General features: G+C 45.9%; 1 protein-coding gene across 8 annotated transcripts in view; it reads left to right on the forward strand.

Annotated features, from left to right (window-relative positions):
• The window catches only part of ANKS1B (ankyrin repeat and sterile alpha motif domain containing 1B), a 755,486-nt gene that overhangs the window by 719,180 nt on the left and 15,181 nt on the right, over positions 1–21,125 (forward strand). For 7 of the 8 annotated variants that reach the window (XM_004675770.2, XM_012720251.1, XM_012720253.1 and 4 more), the window contains 3 exons: positions 6,904–6,915; positions 7,814–7,900; positions 14,008–14,145. In XM_004675770.2, the coding sequence (XP_004675827.1) occupies positions 6,904–6,915; positions 7,814–7,900; positions 14,008–14,145 (237 nt within the window). The remainder of the gene's footprint in view (positions 1–6,903; positions 6,916–7,813; positions 7,901–14,007; positions 14,146–21,125) is intronic. The other variant, XM_012720254.1, reaches the window with a different exon arrangement.

The following is a 21,125-nucleotide window of genomic DNA, read 5'->3' on the forward strand; positions in this document are numbered from 1 at the left end:
TAATCGGGTTAAAGCACACATTATGAAGCTCTCTGAAGCCACTGCAGCACAAGTTCAATTCCCTGCCAGAGAGCTAACCCACATGGTGCGGCAAACCTCTCCTGACCCGCCTGCTGCTCCCCTCAGCAGTGTACTTTGTCAATCTACCTGTTCTGCTCCCCACTCTGTCTCTGGTGAAGCCTCTCACCGCCCCTGAGCCTCTGGCCTGCTACCCCAGTTCTGTATGCACAAATAAATAAATATTTAAAAAAAAATAAAAGTGGATCTATTCTGTACCTATAGTTTTATTATCCATAAAGACAACAATATAGTATGAAATAAGTTTATTCCAATAAATATTCTTCCTCAATATTGTGTGATGACTGAACAGTATTCCAGTCCGTAGCTGAACCAAATGTATTCCAGTTTTCTCACTTTATAACCAGGTCAGTGGGTAACATCCCTGTCTCTTTTATTACCGGTCTGATTATTTCCTTAGAATAAGCTACTAAACGTAGAATGTCTGGGTCAAAGGGTAAACACACACGTCTTGAAACTTTGGGTCTTGCCAAGTTGCCTTGCAAAAAGTATGTTCCGGTTTGCACACATAAAAGTAGTGCTTGAAAATGAGTGATTGTCTGAGGGGCGCATCCTTAACATCTTGAATGTGCTCCTCGGTGAGAGAGTACTGGGGAGACTTTTGAGAGAAGCTCTGCATCTTCTGCATGACCCTGGGCTATCCATCAGCATCTATTCTGGATGTAACTCTCCCATCTGTCTTTATGACTGAACTCTTTGTTTTATATGGAAGGCATTTTATACTTTCAGAGTCCCTGAGAAACCATGGGAGAACTAAATAATTCTTGTTAATTGCTCTGAAGCTCAAGAGCTTCAGCGAATTGCAAACTAAGGATTTTTGAAAATCACTTGTCAAGTGGAGAACAGTGTGTTTTGGTAAATTCACTTCTCTCCAAGTTAACGTAGGCCGTGCCTCGGGTGAGTTTACATGCATAGCAGCAGAGAAGGATTCTGACACTGACTTTCAATCAGTTTGATCAACTGCTTTTAGAGCGTTAGTTCTTTAAGCGTCGCCCCCAGACTGGCGCAGCAGCAGCATCTGTGTTTTGTTAAAACTGCAAAATCTTACGCCCTAACTCAGACTTACTACCTCATGTACTGAGAGAAATATGTGCACATATGGAAGAGCAAAAATGTAACCCCAAAATTAAAAAAAAAAATAGAGGCGGAGACCCACTATGCTCATCCAAGGACACGCCATCAAGGTTGCTGTGTGCTTAGGCTGCAGGTAGATTTATTTCCCTGCTGAATCTAGAAATCAGCGCTACAAGATAGTGGGCACGCTTAGCACCGTCCGGGACTCTGGCCAGAGTGTGTGAATCACCCAGGCAGAACAACGTGTTTCTTGCCTGGGACTCTTGTGGGGTTCCTGTGAACCCCCAGCCCACCATCTGGCCGTGCCACGTGACCTCCATTCAGTTCTCTGTTCCCCACTTTTGTGACCAGGTGCTGTGACCAGAAAAGCCGTTGACAGGTTGCTTAGCCTCATTTCCCAACCAAAGATGACTCCCCTAAGTCATTAGTGAGAGGGCTTTACACCCGCCCCTACGGTTCCTTCTCTCCTCTCAAGTCTTCTCATCTCAGTGCTTCCACTTTGCGTTGGTTTCCTGCTACATAGATGAAGACCTAGCCCTCCTCTCCTCAACACTGAAAATGTTTCCAGCATTCACCACCATATAGGAAACTCTTGCTAGCAGAGTAATCACATCCGGGTCTTCCGCGTTCTTCCCCAGGCCTCACATCTGGGTCCTCCGTGCTCCTTCCAGGCTTCCATGCGGGGTGCTGGGTACCAGGGCAGTCAGAGAAATTCGCCCAGATCCCCCTGCATTGACTGGCCGGCACAGTGATTCTTCAGATGAACCGGACTTCCTACTTGTTAGGATATGTTAACGCACTTGCTGGTTCATTGAATAGTCATGGTTCCTACTTTGCACACTGTGAAATGCCGATAGGCAGCCATTTTTGAGCTAGATAAATGACAGCCTCACACGGCTCAGTCCAGGATCATGTGCTAGACAGTATGCAGCAGACAAATTTTAAAAAGCCGTGGACCATCCTCAAGGAATTCCCCACGTAGTGAGGGAACACACCACTCACCCCCACCCCCAACACCAGTGCTAGGGTGTTGGCCGGGGAGCGAGCGAGACAGGTTCTGTGGCAGAGGGATGGGGGAGCTGGAGGAAAGCAACCCCAATCCCCAGCCCCTTCAGGCAGCCAGCCAGGCAAGCCTTCCCCCAGAAAGTGATTTTTCAGATGGCTGATTTGTGATCTGTTTTTACTCTCAGAACCCTTCAGTATGGCTAGTTTCACCGCATACTAAATCACCACAGTGATGCTTATTTTGTGTTTTTAAATCATTTGAAAATCACTTAAGGGTTACCAAGCCTAATTGACCCTATTTTAATTCCCTTGCTGAAACAATATAAATAATTAAGCTTTAAAACTAAAGAAAATATTACAGGGCAAAATTAATAGTTATGACTCAGCAGTGAGGAGCTAACCAGAAAGCATTTTCTGAGTAGCCGTGTGTTGGCTACAAATGTGCCATGAGTTGCAGATAGTCGGCCCGGCCCGGCCCGCCCGCGGAGATGTGTTCTGGGTCTGAGCTCAAATTACAGTGGAACTGCTGGGGGTCGTGTATGCATTGAACGGTCAGGGCAGCCTCTCCGGGACAACCTCGCTCTTCCCTCTCTCTACGCTGATTAGAAGGCACAAGTGATTCCTGTTAGGATCATGAACAGCCCACCACTCCCATGCAGCGTCACATCTCACAGCTGAAATGCAGCTGGTGGTGCCCTTCTTTGTTCTAACTCACACTTGTTCTGCGGTCAGACTCCCTGTTATCTGAAGAGCATTTTCTCACACTGTTGATTCTGCATTCGAAATTGAGAAACTATTTTCAGGATCTGCTTTAAGGCAAAATGAAAGCCCCCATTAGTGATTTCTGGCTTGGTAGAAAGAATCCAAACAGTTCATAATTTATAATTGAAAAGGAAAAGAGGCCGCTATTTCTTTCCTTGATGACTTAAAATATCTCTTTTTCTGAAAATGGCCTAAAAGTATTCAGTTACTGTACCTACCAGAACAATATTTTGGGGTTCCTTCAGCTATGAAATCATGCTAAATCTAAAGCTGGCTTCGGCTTTCAGATGCAAAAGTTGCATTTGATTTTAGGTTTCAGAAGTGTAACATCACACTATAAATAGTGTTTATCTTTTGGAATAATGAAAGGATGATAGTCTTGGGAAGCTGAACAAAATACAGTTGAAGATCACTATAATGCTTTTAGCAGGAGAAGAAGATGTTGCAAAGGTTAATTTCACTCAGGGTACTGCATGAATGACCCGCTGGAATACCCAAATGTCCTCACTACTCGTTATCTGTCCTGTAAGTCTGGCACAGAAGGAAAAGAAAATCTGCAGATTCTGGGAAATACAGGAATTCCACAAAGAAGGCGGCATAGAAAAAAAAATCAATGGCAAACAAAAGAAAACCATAGCATAAGGTTAACGCGGAGCATTTTACCAAGGGCCCGAAGCAGAGAATGCTGTGTCTACACGTAAATAATCTACACATGACGGGCTTTTAACCACACAGAAACCCCAGCACACGTTCTGCTGGGTCACAGAAACCGGGGCCGCCTATGGTCACATGCCTTGACCTGAGCGGTCCCGAGAGGGAGAAAATGGTGCTCGCACACTGAAGAGAAAATGGGGGCCCCGGGACCGCCTGTGGCTGGATTGAAGCTCTGCGCTCACATTTCGGTATCTGTGAAGCCTTCGTGAAGTGAAGTGAGCACGTATTGGATTTCTCGCCTCCTTGATTAGCTTCCCTGAAGACTCGGTGTATTTGCCTCATTTCTATGCATTTTCAGCTTTCATTAAAATTATGTATGAAAAGATCTCTTTGAAAGTTCTATCAAAGTGCAACATCAGAAAATCCCCTAAAAAGAATTTGGATTCTTATCTCTTACAGAAAGTTTAACTGCCTTAAAGGGAGAGCATTAACCTTGAAGACCCCCCACTGAGCCTTGACACTCTGTGGCCAGCCAGGGGCCATCTTCTCCTTGACAAGGGGCTCAATGAGGAGAGAGTCCAGGGCCACCCCAAAGCTTCCTTTCAGCGGCCCGTATGCAGCCCCCCTCACTGACACCCCAGCACTGCCTCCAGTTAGGAAAGTCTCGGGGTTCATGAAAGAAAAAGGAATGACCATTCTTTCTCCTTTGTTCAGCTTAGTTGAGCATAGGACGTGCCAGGACAGAAGTCACCACTGAGGCCTTCATGTCTAGCCTCCGGAGTGGGTCCTGACCATTGTTGAGCCCTCCTCGCTCTGTCCCTGGCATTCACTGCACGGATCACTGTTTTTTTGTTTTTTGTTTTTTTCTGTCTGCTACTAGACAAACTGTCGCCTGCAGTTGCTTTTGATAAAATCAGCTATGTTTTCTTAGTTGCTACCGTTGATAAAAGGAGCAGTTCCTTTGAGTGCCAGCCACTATGCCAGACATAGATTTTTTAGGCCTTCTCGTCCCCATGGCGTTAGCTATTGCCCCCACCTTCTGAGTGATCTTCTCCTGGACTTTTTAAGTAACCTTGGGTTATTCCGTTGTGTAAGTTTCGTTTGTTCACGGTTGAGAGTTAACCTATGTCCATACTACATGAAGCTTGCCACTAGCAGTGCTCATGGCAATGCCCTCCAAGCGCACTACTCTGCCTCAGGTCCCTTCCCTGGCTTTCCTTTCTTCCCCACCCTGGAAGGAGTCACCTGGCCTGGGGGGGTGGATCTGAGCCCTCCCCTTGCCCATGTCTTGAGTCCACTGCCTACCCATCTCTTTAGCCACCCTCTCCCTTCGCCCCTCGATGTGAATGGATTTCCACATCTGGTTCTGATTTCTGATTTCCTTCTGAGCATCTCCTATTGGTTATCAGACCAGGTGCATTTGAAAGAATTTCCATTATGTTTCTGCACCGGCAGGCTCCCTCCAGTATCCCTTATCTCAGTTACTGTATCTCGTCACAGAGGTCTCTTCCTCTGTCATGTCCTCCTCTCACTCCTGTTCCCTCAACGTCTAAAGCAGGTCAGTCAGCAGAGCCTCCCAGATGTCCCAGCCCACCCAATCACCAGCACTATCTTTCTGCAGCACAAATCTAATTGTGTCACTCCCTACTTAGAAGCTTTCAGTAGACGCCAGCTCAGCAGAGTCCGTCAGTCTTCGAGCCTGCTACTCCAGCTTCTTCTCCCACCAGGTGCCTAAGCCCACCATGTTATATCTCACTCCCAGGCATATGTGTGTTGGTCCTGCCACCAAAATAGCCTCTTACACGTCCCGAAAATCTTCCATTCTTTGAGAACCAGCTTAATCAGACCTGCAGGCAGAGAGTGTGTTGAATGGAGGAATGGCGACTTGCTCCCCGTCTCCTCCTACCCCCCCCCACCCCATGTTATGCAAAGCCAGCCTCTCTCCCTGCCTCTGGCCGGAGGCAGTGTGCAAAGCTCTGTCCCATTTGTCAACATTGTTGTCCCAGGTGCGCCTCGCAGCCAGGTGCGGCTTGTGAGCCTCTTTCCCATCCCATAGCAGACATCGTTCCCCTTTCCCACTGAGCCCAGACACAGGTTCAGAGTCCTCAGCACGATGCTTCATGCAGCCATTTCCAGCAGCTGCAGTTTGCAATGTTGAGGTCTGCGTGACAGCCCCGGAACTAAGCCGAGTGTTTCCAACTTGGGCACAGCAGGCTGCCTGATGTAACCGCTCAATTATTGAATGAATGGCAAGTGGATTTTCCTTTTCTTTTGCTGGATTTCTCTTAATACCAAATAAGATGTTGTTATTTTAATCTTATGTTAGCTGTATGTTTTTTCATGTTACAGATCAATCTGTCAAGGAGATGTATTCATGAGCAAGGTGATTTGTGGCAATGCATTGTTGCACTTTACAAAGAAAGCTTCACACCCACTTTCAGTCCACCAAATGCTCACCTGTGCCTGGAACAGCCCTCTCTTTATGGAATTCTGCCCGCTGGTTGGCCTTAAAATCAGCACACTGCACATTATTTCTACTAGCCTTTGATTTACCTTGCACATCTTTAAGACTTGGTTGGATGGAGCATTAAAAAGATAAAAGTATCTAGCCTTACATTCCAATTCCATAGTAGCTGTTTTCGGTAATCACAAAAGAAAACCAGCAAGTCTGGATAATTGTAAAATGACTTATGAGGCAATTGAAGACGTCCGCTTTTCACTATACTGTATAAAGCGCTTAATAACTATAAAATAGTAACACTCTGGGTAAACCACTTCCCTTGTTCGTAACAGGTAGAGTCGCAATGCAAATGATGTGTCAAGACAATCAGGAGCTTGTGAAATGCCTTTCTCTGGCTCAAGTGAAAGATGAAATACCGCTATCATTATTGAATTCAATGAGTTTCCTCCACACGATCCAATTAAAACCCTTCTTTAATTATGGTTACAGTTCAGAGTTTAAAAATGGAAAATTGACAAATATAAATGAAGAAATCAAGAAAGTTCATTTTTTTTCCTGACTCCCTTAATAGACATAAGACAGCTGGTTGTGGAATGCAAAGAACGGAAGTTTCTTTCATGTCAGTCATGGGATTGTGCACTGCAGTAAACAGAAAGAGAAGGAAACAGAAAAAGGACAGGATCTGGAAAGCCTGCAGCAGTTTCTAAAATAACAGTTTCACTGAATCTACATCTCTCTGTACAGCCTGTTTTCCGTTTGCTTTTTAATGAATGTATACTGGTGGGAATTTTGGAAATCATTACCTCTCACCTTTTTATGTATTTTCTCTCCTCTTATGTTCGCACCTGTCTTATCTGGAAATGCATCAGGCTAACTGTCAGGTAGGTTCTTCTTGACATTTAGTGTGATTATTAGGAGTATCCATAGCGGGAAACGAAGTAAACAGACTCTTGGTGACCTGTGATGAATGACAAAACTAAATCGAATAGGCATATTCTAAATTATGGGGGAACTTTCTGCAGATGCATAAAAAGTCGAGATGCTGCAAACTGAGCACATTACACTGGTGTGAACATATATCATAAGAACTTAGCCTGGGGGTGGGAAGCAGCGCTCAGCGATAAACTAGGTTACCTGGACTGTCCAGTTTTGCTGTGCCTCCGAATGCAGACTGCTCCCCAAGGGCTTAATTGTTATAGAACAGTCTTGTACCCCCGCGGGTCACAGAGATTCTGCTGTATACATAATACCCATTTTGACAGATTTTTCTGGGTTCAAGAAAAATTCACACGGATGTATTTTAAATCCCTGTTTTAAGTATGTATCCAGACCCACCTTGGACCCTGCAGGAAGAGGACAACTAGGAAGAAAAGGGGATATCGTGGTATATATTTGTGAATGCTGAACTCACCCTTGGAGTTAAATCGGAGCTGATTTAGCTGCAGTCAAAGGAAGGTTTCTGGGATTGCAGGAGCAGACAGAGCTGTTCGTTTCTTGTCTGGGTGTCGGGAGAAAGGACTATTCCTTCACCTATGTGTAGCAGGCGAACAACCTCTTTTTAGCTCCTCAAATGCAAGACAGGTACTTTATATGCTCAAGCCACAGCTAAGCTCAAGAGAAAAGAGACACATATTTAAATTAGAGTGTTGTGTGTGTGTGTGTGATTGCACACATGCCTGTGTATAGATCAACTCATTTTATCTTTCAAGAGGAAAAATTATGTGCTTCAGTTGCCATGCAACACACACTACTCTAACAGCTTTCTAATTTTCATTTCAGAAGTCTACAGAGCAAATGAAGAAGGTCCCTACTATTATTCTATCAGTCTCTTATAAAGGAGTCAAGTTTATTGATGCAACAAATAAGGTGAGTACCACGTCTCTCTGGTACAGATGCCAGATACAGTTCTGGGGAGATGATCTAAAATCATGCCCAACATCCCCCATGACAGTCACTCCCCATCCCCACTTCATGGCCCTTGTGCTCAACTGCAGACACAAAACAAACACTCATGAGTATATGCAGAAAGGCACATTTCCTTTGAGGGACTTGACCTAGAGTTCCTAGTTTCTATGCTTATTTGGCTTTCACCTTCCCACGGTGCCTTCTCTGTAGCTCGGGGCCACGTGTTATCTGGCATATCCCTTTAGATCTAGAGAACTTTAAAGTGGGGAGGCACCAGGAGGGAGGATGTATCAAGTATTGAATGAAAACACAGCAATGTCATCATTCTTCCAGAGGGAAGGTCACTGTGAAAAGGGCCAGAACATCTGCTTCCACTACTCTAGAGAAAGGTGTATCCTTCCTTTTGATATGTGTCATAAATGCCTGACCCAAGGAACACAGTCTCTGACTTTTATAATGGCAATTAACTTCATAATTGCATTTCATTCTCAACTACCCAGATGGATGAGAGAGTTGCAACCATCTTGTTTGTTTAAGGGATACAGTCCAGAAAGAAGTTCAGATTGTGCATGACCTGCGATGACTTTGTTCTTATGGTAGGAAGAGTTTGTGGGCTCCAAAGTCAAGTCTAAACAATTGGGGTGCATTTTACTTGAAAGGTGCCCTTGGGTTTCTTTCTTTCTTTCTCAGTGAAGGTGACTGTACATTGCTGGGCTAGAACGCTGGGTGTGACACTCTCCCAAACTCAAAGTGACCAGCTCCTCCTCCCAGAACCGCCCCCCAAATGTCCATGTTTTTTATTCCTACATCCTTCCAAATGATGAAGTGTGGAAAGGGGAAATAAGTAGTCCCCGCCAAAGAAGACAATTTGTTTTCTGGATTTAGGCTGCTCACCCTGTCTCCCACCTGGACCCACTCCATTTTGGAAAAAGAGAGTAGAAAGTTATGAAACAGTGGATTGAACAGGGGTGATTGAGAGTCAGGGCAACTGCATTTCAATTTTAGGGCAAGTTCTGGCCATGCTGGCTGCTGATAGACTGGGTATATTCAGAGTCAGATGCTTTATGCGGAATGGGAGTTTCAACTGTGTTATATCCTTGACAATTGTTGTGAGACTCTAAGAACAATCCCATATGATTGGCTTCTTTCTTTCTTGGAAGCAACTTTATTTACCAATGCATATACTTACCTTATCCTTAAACTCAGTTGGTTTAAAAATTTCCAAACTTCATGGACACTAATTGAAGAGGCCTTTGCTATGACACTATCCAAACTTCAAGAAAGAATTGGCATTGGTAATTTTTTTCTTCACCTGCAGCAACTGTCTTCCCCCCTTTTTGCCTTTGGAAACCATGAACAATATATTTTCAGTGTATAAGCTTGGCACTGTCTTAGGCTAACAGCTTGGATTCTGGCAGTTTCTAAACAAGTGGTATTTGCCCTGAGACGTCCCCAGTCTTCAGGCTGTCATTCCACGGATGTGGTAGTGTGGTGTGCTGGTGGTGGTGTGGCCGATGCATCTGTGTGAATAACATCCTCTCTGACCCACTGTCCATGATCAGAAGAAGGCGAGAGCGCTGTCGGTTCTGTTGCGGTTTTGCCCATGCAAATGACAAGGCAATAGAGGTTGATCTCCTGGACCTGGAGGAGATACTTCAGTTAACTAATCAGATGAGTTCTCTATGGACTCTGCTCCCTGATGACTAAATAGTCTTTAACCAAATAAGTCCCCCAAGATAGGCAAAAGATATTTCTGTATGAATGAAGACACTAAAGAAAGCCAGCTTAGCCTTCAGGTCCCTACAGTGTAGAGAGAGCATATTCTCAAAATCTCAGAGTACATGTAAAGTGTACATGTTGGTGACGAAGAAGGCAGCCCTGCTGTGTCTGTGTGACACATGCCTGGCATCGCTGGGGACATTGATTTCAACTGGGTAAGCAGAGTCCACACAGCTGTGCCTGCATTGTTACTGCTTTAGCCCACGTCAAGGATATAACACAGTCGAAATTTCCATTCCGCATAAAGCATCTGACTCTGAATGTACCCACTCTATCAGCAGCCAGCATGGCCAGAACTTGCCCTAAAATTGAAATGCAGTTGCCCTGACTCTCAATCACCCCTGTTCAATCCACTGTTTCATAACTTTCTACTCCCTTTTTCCAAAATGGAGTGGGTCCAGGTGGGAGACAGGGTGAGCAGCCTAAACCCAGAAAACAAATTGTCTTCTTTGGCGGGGACTACTTATTTCCCCTTTCCACACTTCATCATTTGGAAGGATGTAGGAATAAAAAACATGGACATTTGGGGGGGGGCGGTTCTGGGAGGAGGAGCTGGTCACTTTGAGTTTGGGAGAGTGTCACACCCAGCGTTCTACTTAAGCTGCTTTAGTGCAGCAGATATGGACAGTGTGGGTGTCTCAGGGTAATAGTCGGGTAGGTGTGGCTATGTGAGAAGCATAGAAAGGCAGAGGAAAGAAAGCCTATAAAGCTGCTTTGGTGGAGAAGACAGAGGAGCGCTACCACCAGTAGTGATGAAGGACTGGCCTCAAGGCCTGAGGAGCTCTGCAGAAGCCCTCACACACCTAGACTGTAGCAGTGTTTGTGGTGGCATCTTTGTGCGTACGTTGCTCTTTGGTAAAGACCAGCCTTCCGTTAAAGACTTATTTTATTTATGCATACAAGAACGGAAGTGTAGGCCAGAGATGTGGGGGATGAGAGGATTCACCAGAGGCAGAGTGGGGAGCAGAACGGGCAAATTGACTGAAATATACTGCTGAGGGGAACAGGGGGGAGACAGGAAGAGTCTGCTGCACCATGTGGGTCGGTTCCCTGAATGGGTATCGAACTCATGCCACAGTGGCTGGCAACAGCTTTATAGCACTGAGACTTTTTAACCCCTGCACCACCAGGGAAGGCACCAACCTTCCAGTAAAACCCATGTTAAGAAGGAGCAGAGTGATAAACCCACAATCCTGCTTTCTGTTTGTAACAGAGTTCTCCCAGGGAAGTGTAGTCTGAGCAGATCATTTCTATTTGACATGAAGGACTTGGGAAGTGTATACATATTTGAAGACGTAACAACTGGTCACTAATTGTGTAACCAGGCTGAACCAAAAGTCACACCAGAATTCTCACATAATTATTTTTCTTTGCCCTGCTGAGACTGAGCTGCATGATCAGGGAGGACCTTCCTTAGGTGACTGCCCACAGTCACACATCCAGTTGGTGATGCAGAAGGGCTAAGACTTGACTTTCCCACTCCCTAAACTGGCATCCAGAGCTACCATTGCTAGTTGGAAGTGCAATGGATGATTCTAGCTCCTTTTTTTTTTTTTTCCTGAAAGATTTATTTATTTATGCTTCAAGAGTTGGGGTATAGGCCAGAGGTGCAGGAAGGTGAGAGGATTCACCAGAGATAGAGTGGGGAGTAGAACAGACAAATTGACTGAAATACACTGCTGAGGTGAGTAGTGGGCATGACAGGAGAGGTCTGCTGCGCCATGTGGGTCAGTTCCCTGGCTGGGGTCGAATTCCTGCTGCAGTGGGTAAGGATAGCTTCACAGTGCTGTGCTTTAACCCACTGAGCCACCAGGGAGGGCCCATGTTTCCTTTTATTTTAATAGATAAACGGTTGTGAGTTCATGGGGAAAGGCTAGGTGTGCCTCATGATGAACTAATTGCCTACCAACTAAGGAAACCAATCAAATTACTAAACCTGATTGAAGAAAGAGGAAGTAAGTCCTCTTGAGTTAGACATGAACTTAGTACTAAAACAGCGTAAAGCACAGCTTTCTGTACACCCATAGCCAAGGGTAGCAGTCACTCCCTGGCTCTGTGACCCTCTAGTGACCAAGCCATGGAGAGTCAGTGGGGTCTTCCGGGGGAAGTCCAAGATCAAGGTGGCAGTAGGTTTGCCACCTGGTGAGAGCCTGTTCCCTGGGCATAGCCACCATCCTCTCGCTGCGGCCTCACATGGCAGAGAGGGCTAGTTTGCTTCCTCAGCTCTTCCAAGAAGAGCACTAATCCCTTCTGGGCTCCTCCCAGTCACCTCTGTAGACCCCGCCTAGAGAGCTGAGACTGAAATTTTTGAGTGGGAGCAGCGGGGGCAAAGGGCGCAGACCTGCAATCCCTAGTGAAAAGAGATCTCCAGATACACGGTGTCTACTCTGCACTTTGCCCACAGCCGTGATGCCCACGTTCTTGAGAAATCAAGACTGATATCTGTGAATTAGCAAAGGGAATTCAGCACCTACCAAGGTAACACGTCCCCAAACGTTGCTCTACCTTATGCTAGTCAAGGATTTCTAGAACACAAAATGCCAGTTTAGTTAGAAGTTGAGCCAGGGTTCTATTTGCCTGTAACAGTGGATCCTAGACAGGTGAGAACAAATCCCCAAGTCAGTGGCAGCCCCTAATTATAATGAGGGTAGAGACGTTCAGCACCCGCTAACATGGCCTCGCTCAGTGCCGTGTAGATCTTTATTTGAAAGTTCATTCTAAGACTCAGTGCTTCCTAATTTAGTTCTCTACTAAGAAATGCTAGACTGGTGCCAGAAGAAGATCATGACCTGTTCTGGAACTATATCCTGCAATTGGAGGCTGTGTGTGTGTGGTTTGCCAATTTTATTTTGAGAAATTTTGACACAGCCCGGTGTGTCGTGTCAACAAGCAGGCCACAGTGAAGAATGTCTTGATTTAATTTTCTTTATGTGCTAATTTTGCAGTTGCTTCTCAGCCACACAAATCAGGAGAGTGAGGGACAGGGATGGGAAGTGTTTGCTGTGGGTGCTGGCAGGGATTTCATAATCGCTCTCAGGCATTGATGGGTGTTTGCAGAACAGCATATTGCTAACAGGTTATTTAAGACTGTGCAATTAAAAAGTAATTAGGATAACTAAGACATCAAGGGTGTTAGATCTATGACAACTGAAAAAAAACATAAATGGAATATTATAAAAAATGATTGCACAATTCTGTGAAACTTTTTGCTTTTTAAATACACCTAGGTATCCAAAGAAGTTTCTAGCAGGACTTGCAGCCGAAATAAGGTTCTATGGTTATTTTATGTGGGACAATATTACTTAAACCTTTGCTCACTTACCTCTCACCAGTTATTCTTGGAGGCAGGTAGGGATGATGAGGCTGGCAGGGAGAAGGCTCAAAGAAATTCTAGAGAGAAAAGGTGACAAAATTATGTGAATTCAGTGAAAACTGAGGACGAGTGGTTTGCAGTGTATTTGAAGAGCCTGAGCTTTGCAGCCGGCACCCCTAGATTTCAGCCCTGGGTGCACCAGCTGCCCTGTGTAAGGTACTTACAGGTTCCCCAGTGCAAGAAGATGATGCTGATAAGCACCACTCCCACTCAGAACTGTGCACACCAAAGACAGTGACGGCGGTCCCATGTCCATCAAAGCAGGAAAGGCGCAGACTTCCCTCATGCCACCCTCCATCTTAGCCGCCACTGAGCCATCGAGAGAGCACCTGGTGTGCCTCGGTGCCTGCTGTCTCCTGTACCTGCCTGTGCTCCAGGGGAGAAGGGCTTGGGCCAAGACGGTGGGCAGCACCACCCAGGGGACCTGGAGACACACCCCCCCCACCCTGGGTGAGAGTTCCTCCCACTCGTCTGGGTTAGCAGGAGGCAGCGTTGTAGGGAACAGAAACAGTACAATGCTAGTAACTGCTGCGTTTTTTAAAAAACTGTCTGCCACCCAGACTGCTGCTTTGGCAGCACCTGGTGAGAACCACTGCTCCAGGGTATAACTATTTTGGGTTGTTTTTGATGAAATGAAAACATTCCTTCCAGAGCTTGTGTCATTTGCCCACAGTGCATTTAATCACTTTGAAAGTTGCCTGGTCTAGAACATTCTAGAAAGTGAAACAGCAGATCTTTCCCAGTCCTTCAGAGCTGGTGTCATTTGCCCACAGTGCATTGAATCACTTTGAAAGTTGCCTAGTTCAGAACATTCTAGAAAGTGAAAAAGGCGCTCTTTCCCAGGTCAGTTGCTTTGGTTCTAAAATATGCTGGTTTGCAAAAGAAAACAATAATCATTTATGTCATTTTTTTCCAGAACATAATAGCCGAGCATGAAATTCGTAATATCTCCTGTGCTGCCCAGGACCCAGAAGACCTCTCTACCTTTGCATATATCACAAAAGATTTGAAGTCCAACCACCACTACTGTCACGTGTTTACTGCCTTTGATGTGGTGAGTAACTACCTTTCTTACACAGATTCAGTGTTTCCCCAGAGGTACCTGGACTTTATTGAAAGTCCAACTTGCAATGAAGGTACAAACTTGGCTTGTTTACTAAGTATGAAGGTATTTGCAGACTCAGCTTTTCTGAACTCTTGCCTGGTATCTCAACTGTCATTGTTCAGCTCTACCTCCACTTTCAGACTTGATAAATTCCTGTCTTTTCCTGGTACCAAAATACAGTCAATAGCTTCCAGCCTCCTCTTCCTTCGCTGTGTCTGTGGGTTTCTCGGGGCCATCCCCAAAGACTAGATGTAATGGTCTGTCTTTGGAAGAGAAATAAATTTTTGTGCCTCGTACAGCATTTGTGGTTTCTGATATTTAATACTAAGCAAATTAGACACCCACAAATAGTAACTGAAAACACCAAGGTTTAAACCTTATGCCTAGTCAGGAGTCTATAAGGGTTGGTTGGTCTAAGCACCAGCCCCTATGTTGCAAACTTGTTCAATGAAAGCAGTTTTTAAAAATAACACCTTCAAGGTAACTTTTTTTTAAAGATAATTTTCAAATAACTATATAAAGTGAGTTCAAGATAGATCTACCCCCAACATCATACAAATCTGTTGAAGAAATCGCTAAGATAGGACATTGGCCATTCTGCCTTTGAAACAGACAGAGCAGATAATGGCTGTAACCATGAAATAATTTGTAACCAGGAGAATTCTGAAGTGTCACTTTAATTTGATGATTCTGTTCTGTTTGATGTGTTGGAAATACACATATTAAAGAATTACCCAGAGATGGTGGTATTCTTGGGCGCCAGCCCACAGCCTGGCATCATAGGCAGAGTGCCTGAAGGGCCTTTCTCACTTGTGGCAAACACCCAGGAACCACGGTTCCCCACCCTCCAAATATACACCCTCCTAAGGTGTGCTGGGAACTGTCAGGCCCAAAGCTGTTTGCGTTTGCATGGTGCTACCTGTGACTCATCCCTCTCCTTTAGTGAAGACGGTAAACAGGAAGAATGTTCCTATGTTTTTTAAATTGCCCTTCCATTTGGGGAGGCCTGAAGAGAATTATAAAAAAGTGGCCTGTGGTAGGAGTAGGAGCTGCTGAGCCCAGCCCCCAGGCCCTGTGTCTATCCGGATGTGCTGTTACGCGGGATCACGCCCTAATCCCGTGAGATGGGAACCATGGAATGCTTTGCCCTTGCGGTCTGTACAGGGATGTAAGTTAAACCCAACTTGGCACTCTTGTGAAATACATTGGTCTCTTTAAAAGCAAAGCTCCGTTCTGTCCACCTCTGTTTTGGTTTGCACGGAAAACCTTCCTCTGTGGGAATGGGGTTGCTATCACAGCAGGAACACCCAGATCAGGGTGCACTTCTCCACCTACCCCCTGCTCTGTGATCATAGACAAGGCCCAAGACCTTTCTGAGTCCCTGTTTCCATTACCCAATGGGCACAGGGGTTTGCTCCTCACAGGTTTCCCCCAGGCTTGAAATGAAGGGACACAGGGAAAGTGCCTCAGGGATGACAGGTGTTCTACATGAATTCCTTCCCCACCTCTTCCCTCTCCTGGCCTTCGGCCATCACAATTCACAGCCGGCCCCTTTCTAATAAAACAGAAGAGATTTGCCAGACATGTATGTAGGAGCCAAAGTTTCCCCCACTGTCCTTGTAAAAGAACTGGAGAAAAAACAGAATGAATAAGTAAATTAATTACATTAATTAAATAAAATTGAACAATAGAAAGAAAATGTGGATTCTGTGGGCCTTATGTGGGTATATCACTTCTAAATGGTGTTTTCATTGACTGTCAGTTTTCATAGTCTGCTACATCTCAGGATGAAATCCAGCCTTGAGTATTGCAGCATCTCTAAAGAGATTTTTGTTTTGTTTTTAAAGATTTATTTATTTATTCATATAGAACTGGGGTACAGACCAGAGGCACAGGACTGAGCGGATTCACCAGAGACAGAGTGGGGAGCAGAACAGGCAGATCGGCGAAGTACACTGCTGAGGGGTGCAGTAGGCGAGTCAGGAGATGTCTGCCGTGCCATGTGGGTCAGCTCCCTGGCCAGGGATTGAACTCGTGCTGCAGTGGCTGCAGTTAGCTTCATAGTGCTGTGGTTTAACCCGTTGTACCACCAGGGAGGGCCCCCATCAACATTTTTAACTGCAAAATTATTGCCACTTTGACTTTATAGATTTAAAACATCCGCTGTTGTCATGAATATCTGCCCCATCAAGAAAACATGGTGATGTCTCCAGATGATAGGGCGGACGATTAGAAAGTAGAGCGTTTTCCCCCAGTAGAAACCCAGGGCCTGGGAAAGGCGGCCGAACAGGATGCTGCCAGCTTAATGAACCCAGGTCCATTAACTTGGGTTTACAGTAACTGTTTCCTAAGCCAAGGAAATGGACTTGTTTCACTGGATATTTTCCAGCCACAAGGCTTAAAATCAAAAAGGGTTTGAAATTGGGTGTTCCCCTTTCCAGAGGCATTTAATTGGAGTTAGTGAAGGGTTTGCCCTTTTTGCATTTGGAGTGGGGCGAGGGTGGAACCCAGCAGATGGCTCTCCCTCCCCCTCCCCCCAAATTCCTGCCAAGGCTACAGTAGCCTTTTTGGGAGAACAGCTCTCCATAGTTAACATTTGGGATGATGGGGAGATGTTTTAAGATCTGTAAGGTCAAAGTGGCAATAATTTTGCAAATCAAAAATGTTTATGGGGACCCTCCCTGGTGGCGCAGCGGGTTAAAGCGCAGCACTGCAAGCTAGCGGCAGCCACTTCAGTGCCGGTTCAATCCCCGGCCCCGGAGGTGACCCACATGGCGCCACAGACCTCTCCTGTCTCACCCGCTGCTCCCCTCAGTTACTGGTAGGGTCCCCACCCCAAAAGCCAGTATCTGCCCACGAGCAATCACTAGGCTGGTCCTGCAGGTTGACTTACCGTGGTGGGAGTGATTTCCGTTCCATCTCCAACTTGCTCAGCCCAGAGCTCACCTCACTCCTTGTCGCACCTCCAGCTCCCCAGACTCCACCTTCCAGGTCATGACAACTTGGGGGACAGAGGTGCAGTGGGACCTGCACAGTGAAAGAGACTCATAACCAGGTCTTCTCCCTGTTTGCATTTCTCTGTGATAGAGCTGAAACAGGAAGACCTCCATGCCTTCCTGGTGGGAGCATCAGAGTTATTTTAAAAATCTGGAAGGATCTCATTGAGTCGCTTTAAAATGAGAAAGGCTTAGTTCTTTTTTTTTAATTAACATGGAAAGCTACTCCTGCCACTAGACCCTTGCTAATTCTCACTTCTCCAGAAAGAACATGTTTGCAGTCTTCGGTATTTTTAACCAGACTCGTTTTTCTCTTACTTGCAACTCGCGAATCCGGTAACCTTCAGTGTGTAGCATGTGGGGTGCTTGGGCCTGGGAACGGGGAGAGTGAGGAAAGCTCGATGCTGATGGGAAGCAGCTCCTCTGTCATGCGCTTTCCTGGCTGAGTGGGGCCGGGAGAGGTTATCAGCTGGAGAGGCAGAACTGACAGGGGCGGGAAAGCACTGTCAGTGGACAGCGTGACCCATTTCATAGTTGTGTGACAACACCTGCCAGCAGGCCAGGCCCACAAGGGCCGCCCTCACCGCCCTCACCGCCACATCAGCTCCTGACAGGGACTCTGCTCCGAGTTTCTTGTCCTTGTTACTATTAATTTACAAAGCTACCTGGATTAGGAGTTACGTCTTCACCATACCTTGTTGCTCAGCCCTGGTTTCCTCATCTGATGAATGAAATTGAAATTCCTTAGTCCTTTCCTTTTTAACTTATGTTTTCTAATTTTTATTGAGATACATGTTGGCATAGAAAGTAGGATCGGTTTTAGGTGCATAATAGAATGATCTGATAGATGTACGCACGGTGAAACAACCCCACATCAAGTTAGTTAGCATTCACCCCTCTTAGAGCTACCAGAGTGTTTCCTTGTACTGTGGACGTTAAGATTGACCCTCTAAGCAACTTTCAAACGTGCACGATGGTAGTGTTAACTAAGGGTGCCGTGCTTAAACCAGCCCCAGGACTTACTAACCTATAACTGGAATCTGTTCCTTCGATGGCCTTCGCCCACCTTGCCCCTCCCCAAGCCCCGAGCTTATGTCATGAGTGGTTGGAGGGCACCGGCCTGTGCTGCAGAGGGGCTCCTTGCAAGAGAACTTTTGTTGTTGTTGATCTTCGTTGACCTCCGACAGCCAAATATTGTATGTGTAACGCAGTGGTCTGTCTGACTGGTTCTCTTTTTTTCCACCTATTTGACTAGAAACCCACTCTGTCTCTGGTGAATCCTCGCCCCCTGCACTTCTGACCTACATCCCAGCTCTTGTATGCATAAATAAATAAATCTTTAAAAAGAAAAAGAAAAAGGAAAAAATGTCAACGTTTATAGAGTCCTTAAAATAGGACCTTAATGCTACAGACCTGTGTCCCACTTCCCAAGCAGCAACCTGCAGGAGACAAGCTGGTCCTACCCGGGGCAGCAGCTGACATGCATCAGTTGCGCTTGAAGGATCCTGCTCTGAGAACAAGATTGACTAGAAAAGCAGCACTCCCAGCCCCATGGCCTTTCTAAACTAGCACCTGCCCCCCCCCCAAAGAATAAAACTGCTGGTTGCATCTCTAGTTACCTAGTTACCTCCTCTCCATTGACATCAATGTTTGGAAATGAGCCAAGCCATACAGGCAAAGGTGGGTGGCTATTTTTGGGGGGTGGGGAGAATGGATTATCAGATGGTCACCTGCGCCGTAAATGGATTCCGCTTTTTGCACAGTAAGAGAGGAAGCATGCTGAAATGGTTTTCACAGACCGCTTCCCTACGTTCACACCCGCATTTACTCCTACCCCCTCCCAAATAACGAAAGAGCAAGTGTCCTGTGTAGGGGTGTAACCTTTTGAATCGGCCTGGTTTGGAATCCCGGGTCAGTATTTCTTGGCTTCATCATTTGAACAGAAACGCGTCGCGTTCTCAGCTTGCGCTTCTGTTAAATAGAAATGCAAGTATACAGGGCCCCTACAGACACCGAGAAAGCAGGTGCACAGGGCTCGAGCACGCAGCTGCTGAGCGCGGGAGGAAGCGGTGCTGTGGTGGCTGTGTCCTGGCTCACCGTCAGACCCTGCGTGAGGAATCGTGGCTTTACAACGACCTGCCCTGCCCTGCGTTTGCTGCCACAGCCTTCCACACCTGAGTCAAATCTGCATAAAATACGTTTATTGGGGTCCACCATGACTCAGACTCAGGCCCCTGCAAAGTTGCAGTACCTGAGCGGTCTTGGAGTTGCTCTGGCACTCGGCAGCGCCAGGTCCCTTGGGGGAAGGGTGCTGGGGCTGGAAGCTGAATGTTTAGTTAGTGTGAACATGTGGTAAGTTGGAGGCGTGACAGCTCATTAATGCACTTCAGAGGGATGAGCGCAGGCTGTTCTTAAGCATCTGCATTCAGCAGAGAAAAAGTCGTTTATAGTAACTGTTTCCGAAGCCAAGGAAATGGACTTTTCACTGGAGAAAGATTTTCCAGCCACAAGGGTTAAATTAAAAAGGTTTGAATTGGGTGTGCCCTTTTCAGAGGACCCTAGTGGAGTTAGGGTTTGCAAGCCTTCACTGGCGGCTTTCGCTTTTGGAGTGGGGGAGTCTGGAACTCGGCTGATCTCTCTCCTGCACCCCTCCCCCCAAATTCCTGCCACGTGACAGGGTTAAGATGCGCCGTGGGGCCCTGGGCAGGTTTGAGAAGTTACTCCCTTGGGCTCACTGTAAACCGGGAGGGTGGGATGCCAGTGCATGATCCCCATAGATAAGCGAGAATTTTTCTTAAAAGCCAGCCAGGACCTAGCGAGCAGAGCCTCCTGTCTCAGCAAGCTGTCACACCTGCCACCTTTAAAAACTTTCGTGGTACACAGAAAATTCATGATTTAGTGTGGCATTAAAAAACAACTTATGAATCCACACATAAAGTTTGATTGTGGTTTTCTTTATAATTCATATGTAAATATTCACATAGCCTATGAAAGGTTTGTATATATACACCAAAGTGTAGCAGTGGCTGTAACTCAGCAGTGGAATTTTATAGACAATGTTTTCTTCTGTATGTATTTTCAAAATGATGTGCATATACCTAGTGGACTTGAGGGAAAAGATTAAGTTCGTGATTCTTTCAGCAAGCTGAAATAGCCCTAAAGAAACTTTCTGTAGGCCCTCCCTGGTGGTGCAGTGGGTTAAAGTGCAGCACTATAAGCTAGCCGCAGCTGCTTAAGCACGAGTTCGATCCCCACCCCAGAGGTGACCCACATGGTGCAGCAGACCTCTCCTGTCTCACCCACTGCTCCCCTCAGCAGTGTTCTTTGTCGATCTGCCTGTTCTGTTCCCCACTCTGTCTCTGTGAATTCTCTCACCGCCCCTGCACCTCTGGCCTGTACCCAGTTCTGTATGCATAAATAAATAAATCTTAAAAAACTGTATTTTCACCTGCTGGACCAGACAGACATCTTTTAGCTGTATGCCTAATATTTATTTCTAAATTCTGAAGACCTGTAATTGGGCAGTATTTATTTCTATAAATATAATCTATCAAGATTAATTTCTGGCTGGTACTTGCAAGAACTAACTATAGGTAGAGCTAAAGCAATGTCAATGAATTTTGTGAATATGCCCAGAATATTCTCAGTTATTTTTGCTTCAAGACGTGGGTGAAGCAAGTTGTAGATGAAGCTTACCCAGGTCTTAAAAAACAAAAGTATAAGCAAAATACCACCAAAAGAGAAGTATGGCTTATTTCTGGAGACCCCTGTGAGGACCCAGAATGAAGAGCATTTTCCTTTGTCTTTGGGGCCCTCAGTAGCTTTGTCTGCCTTTGTTTTCTACTCATTAATCTAGATCTACCAGTAGGAGAGAAAGTGGGAGGAAAGAATTCCCTGGCAGTCCATACTCACCCTTATCTTTTTTTTTTTTTT

This window comes from Condylura cristata, unplaced genomic scaffold (assembly GCF_000260355.1).
Source record: "Condylura cristata isolate star-nosed mole 26May11 unplaced genomic scaffold, ConCri1.0 scaffold00004, whole genome shotgun sequence".
Classification (NCBI taxonomy): Eukaryota; Metazoa; Chordata; class Mammalia; order Eulipotyphla; family Talpidae; genus Condylura; species Condylura cristata.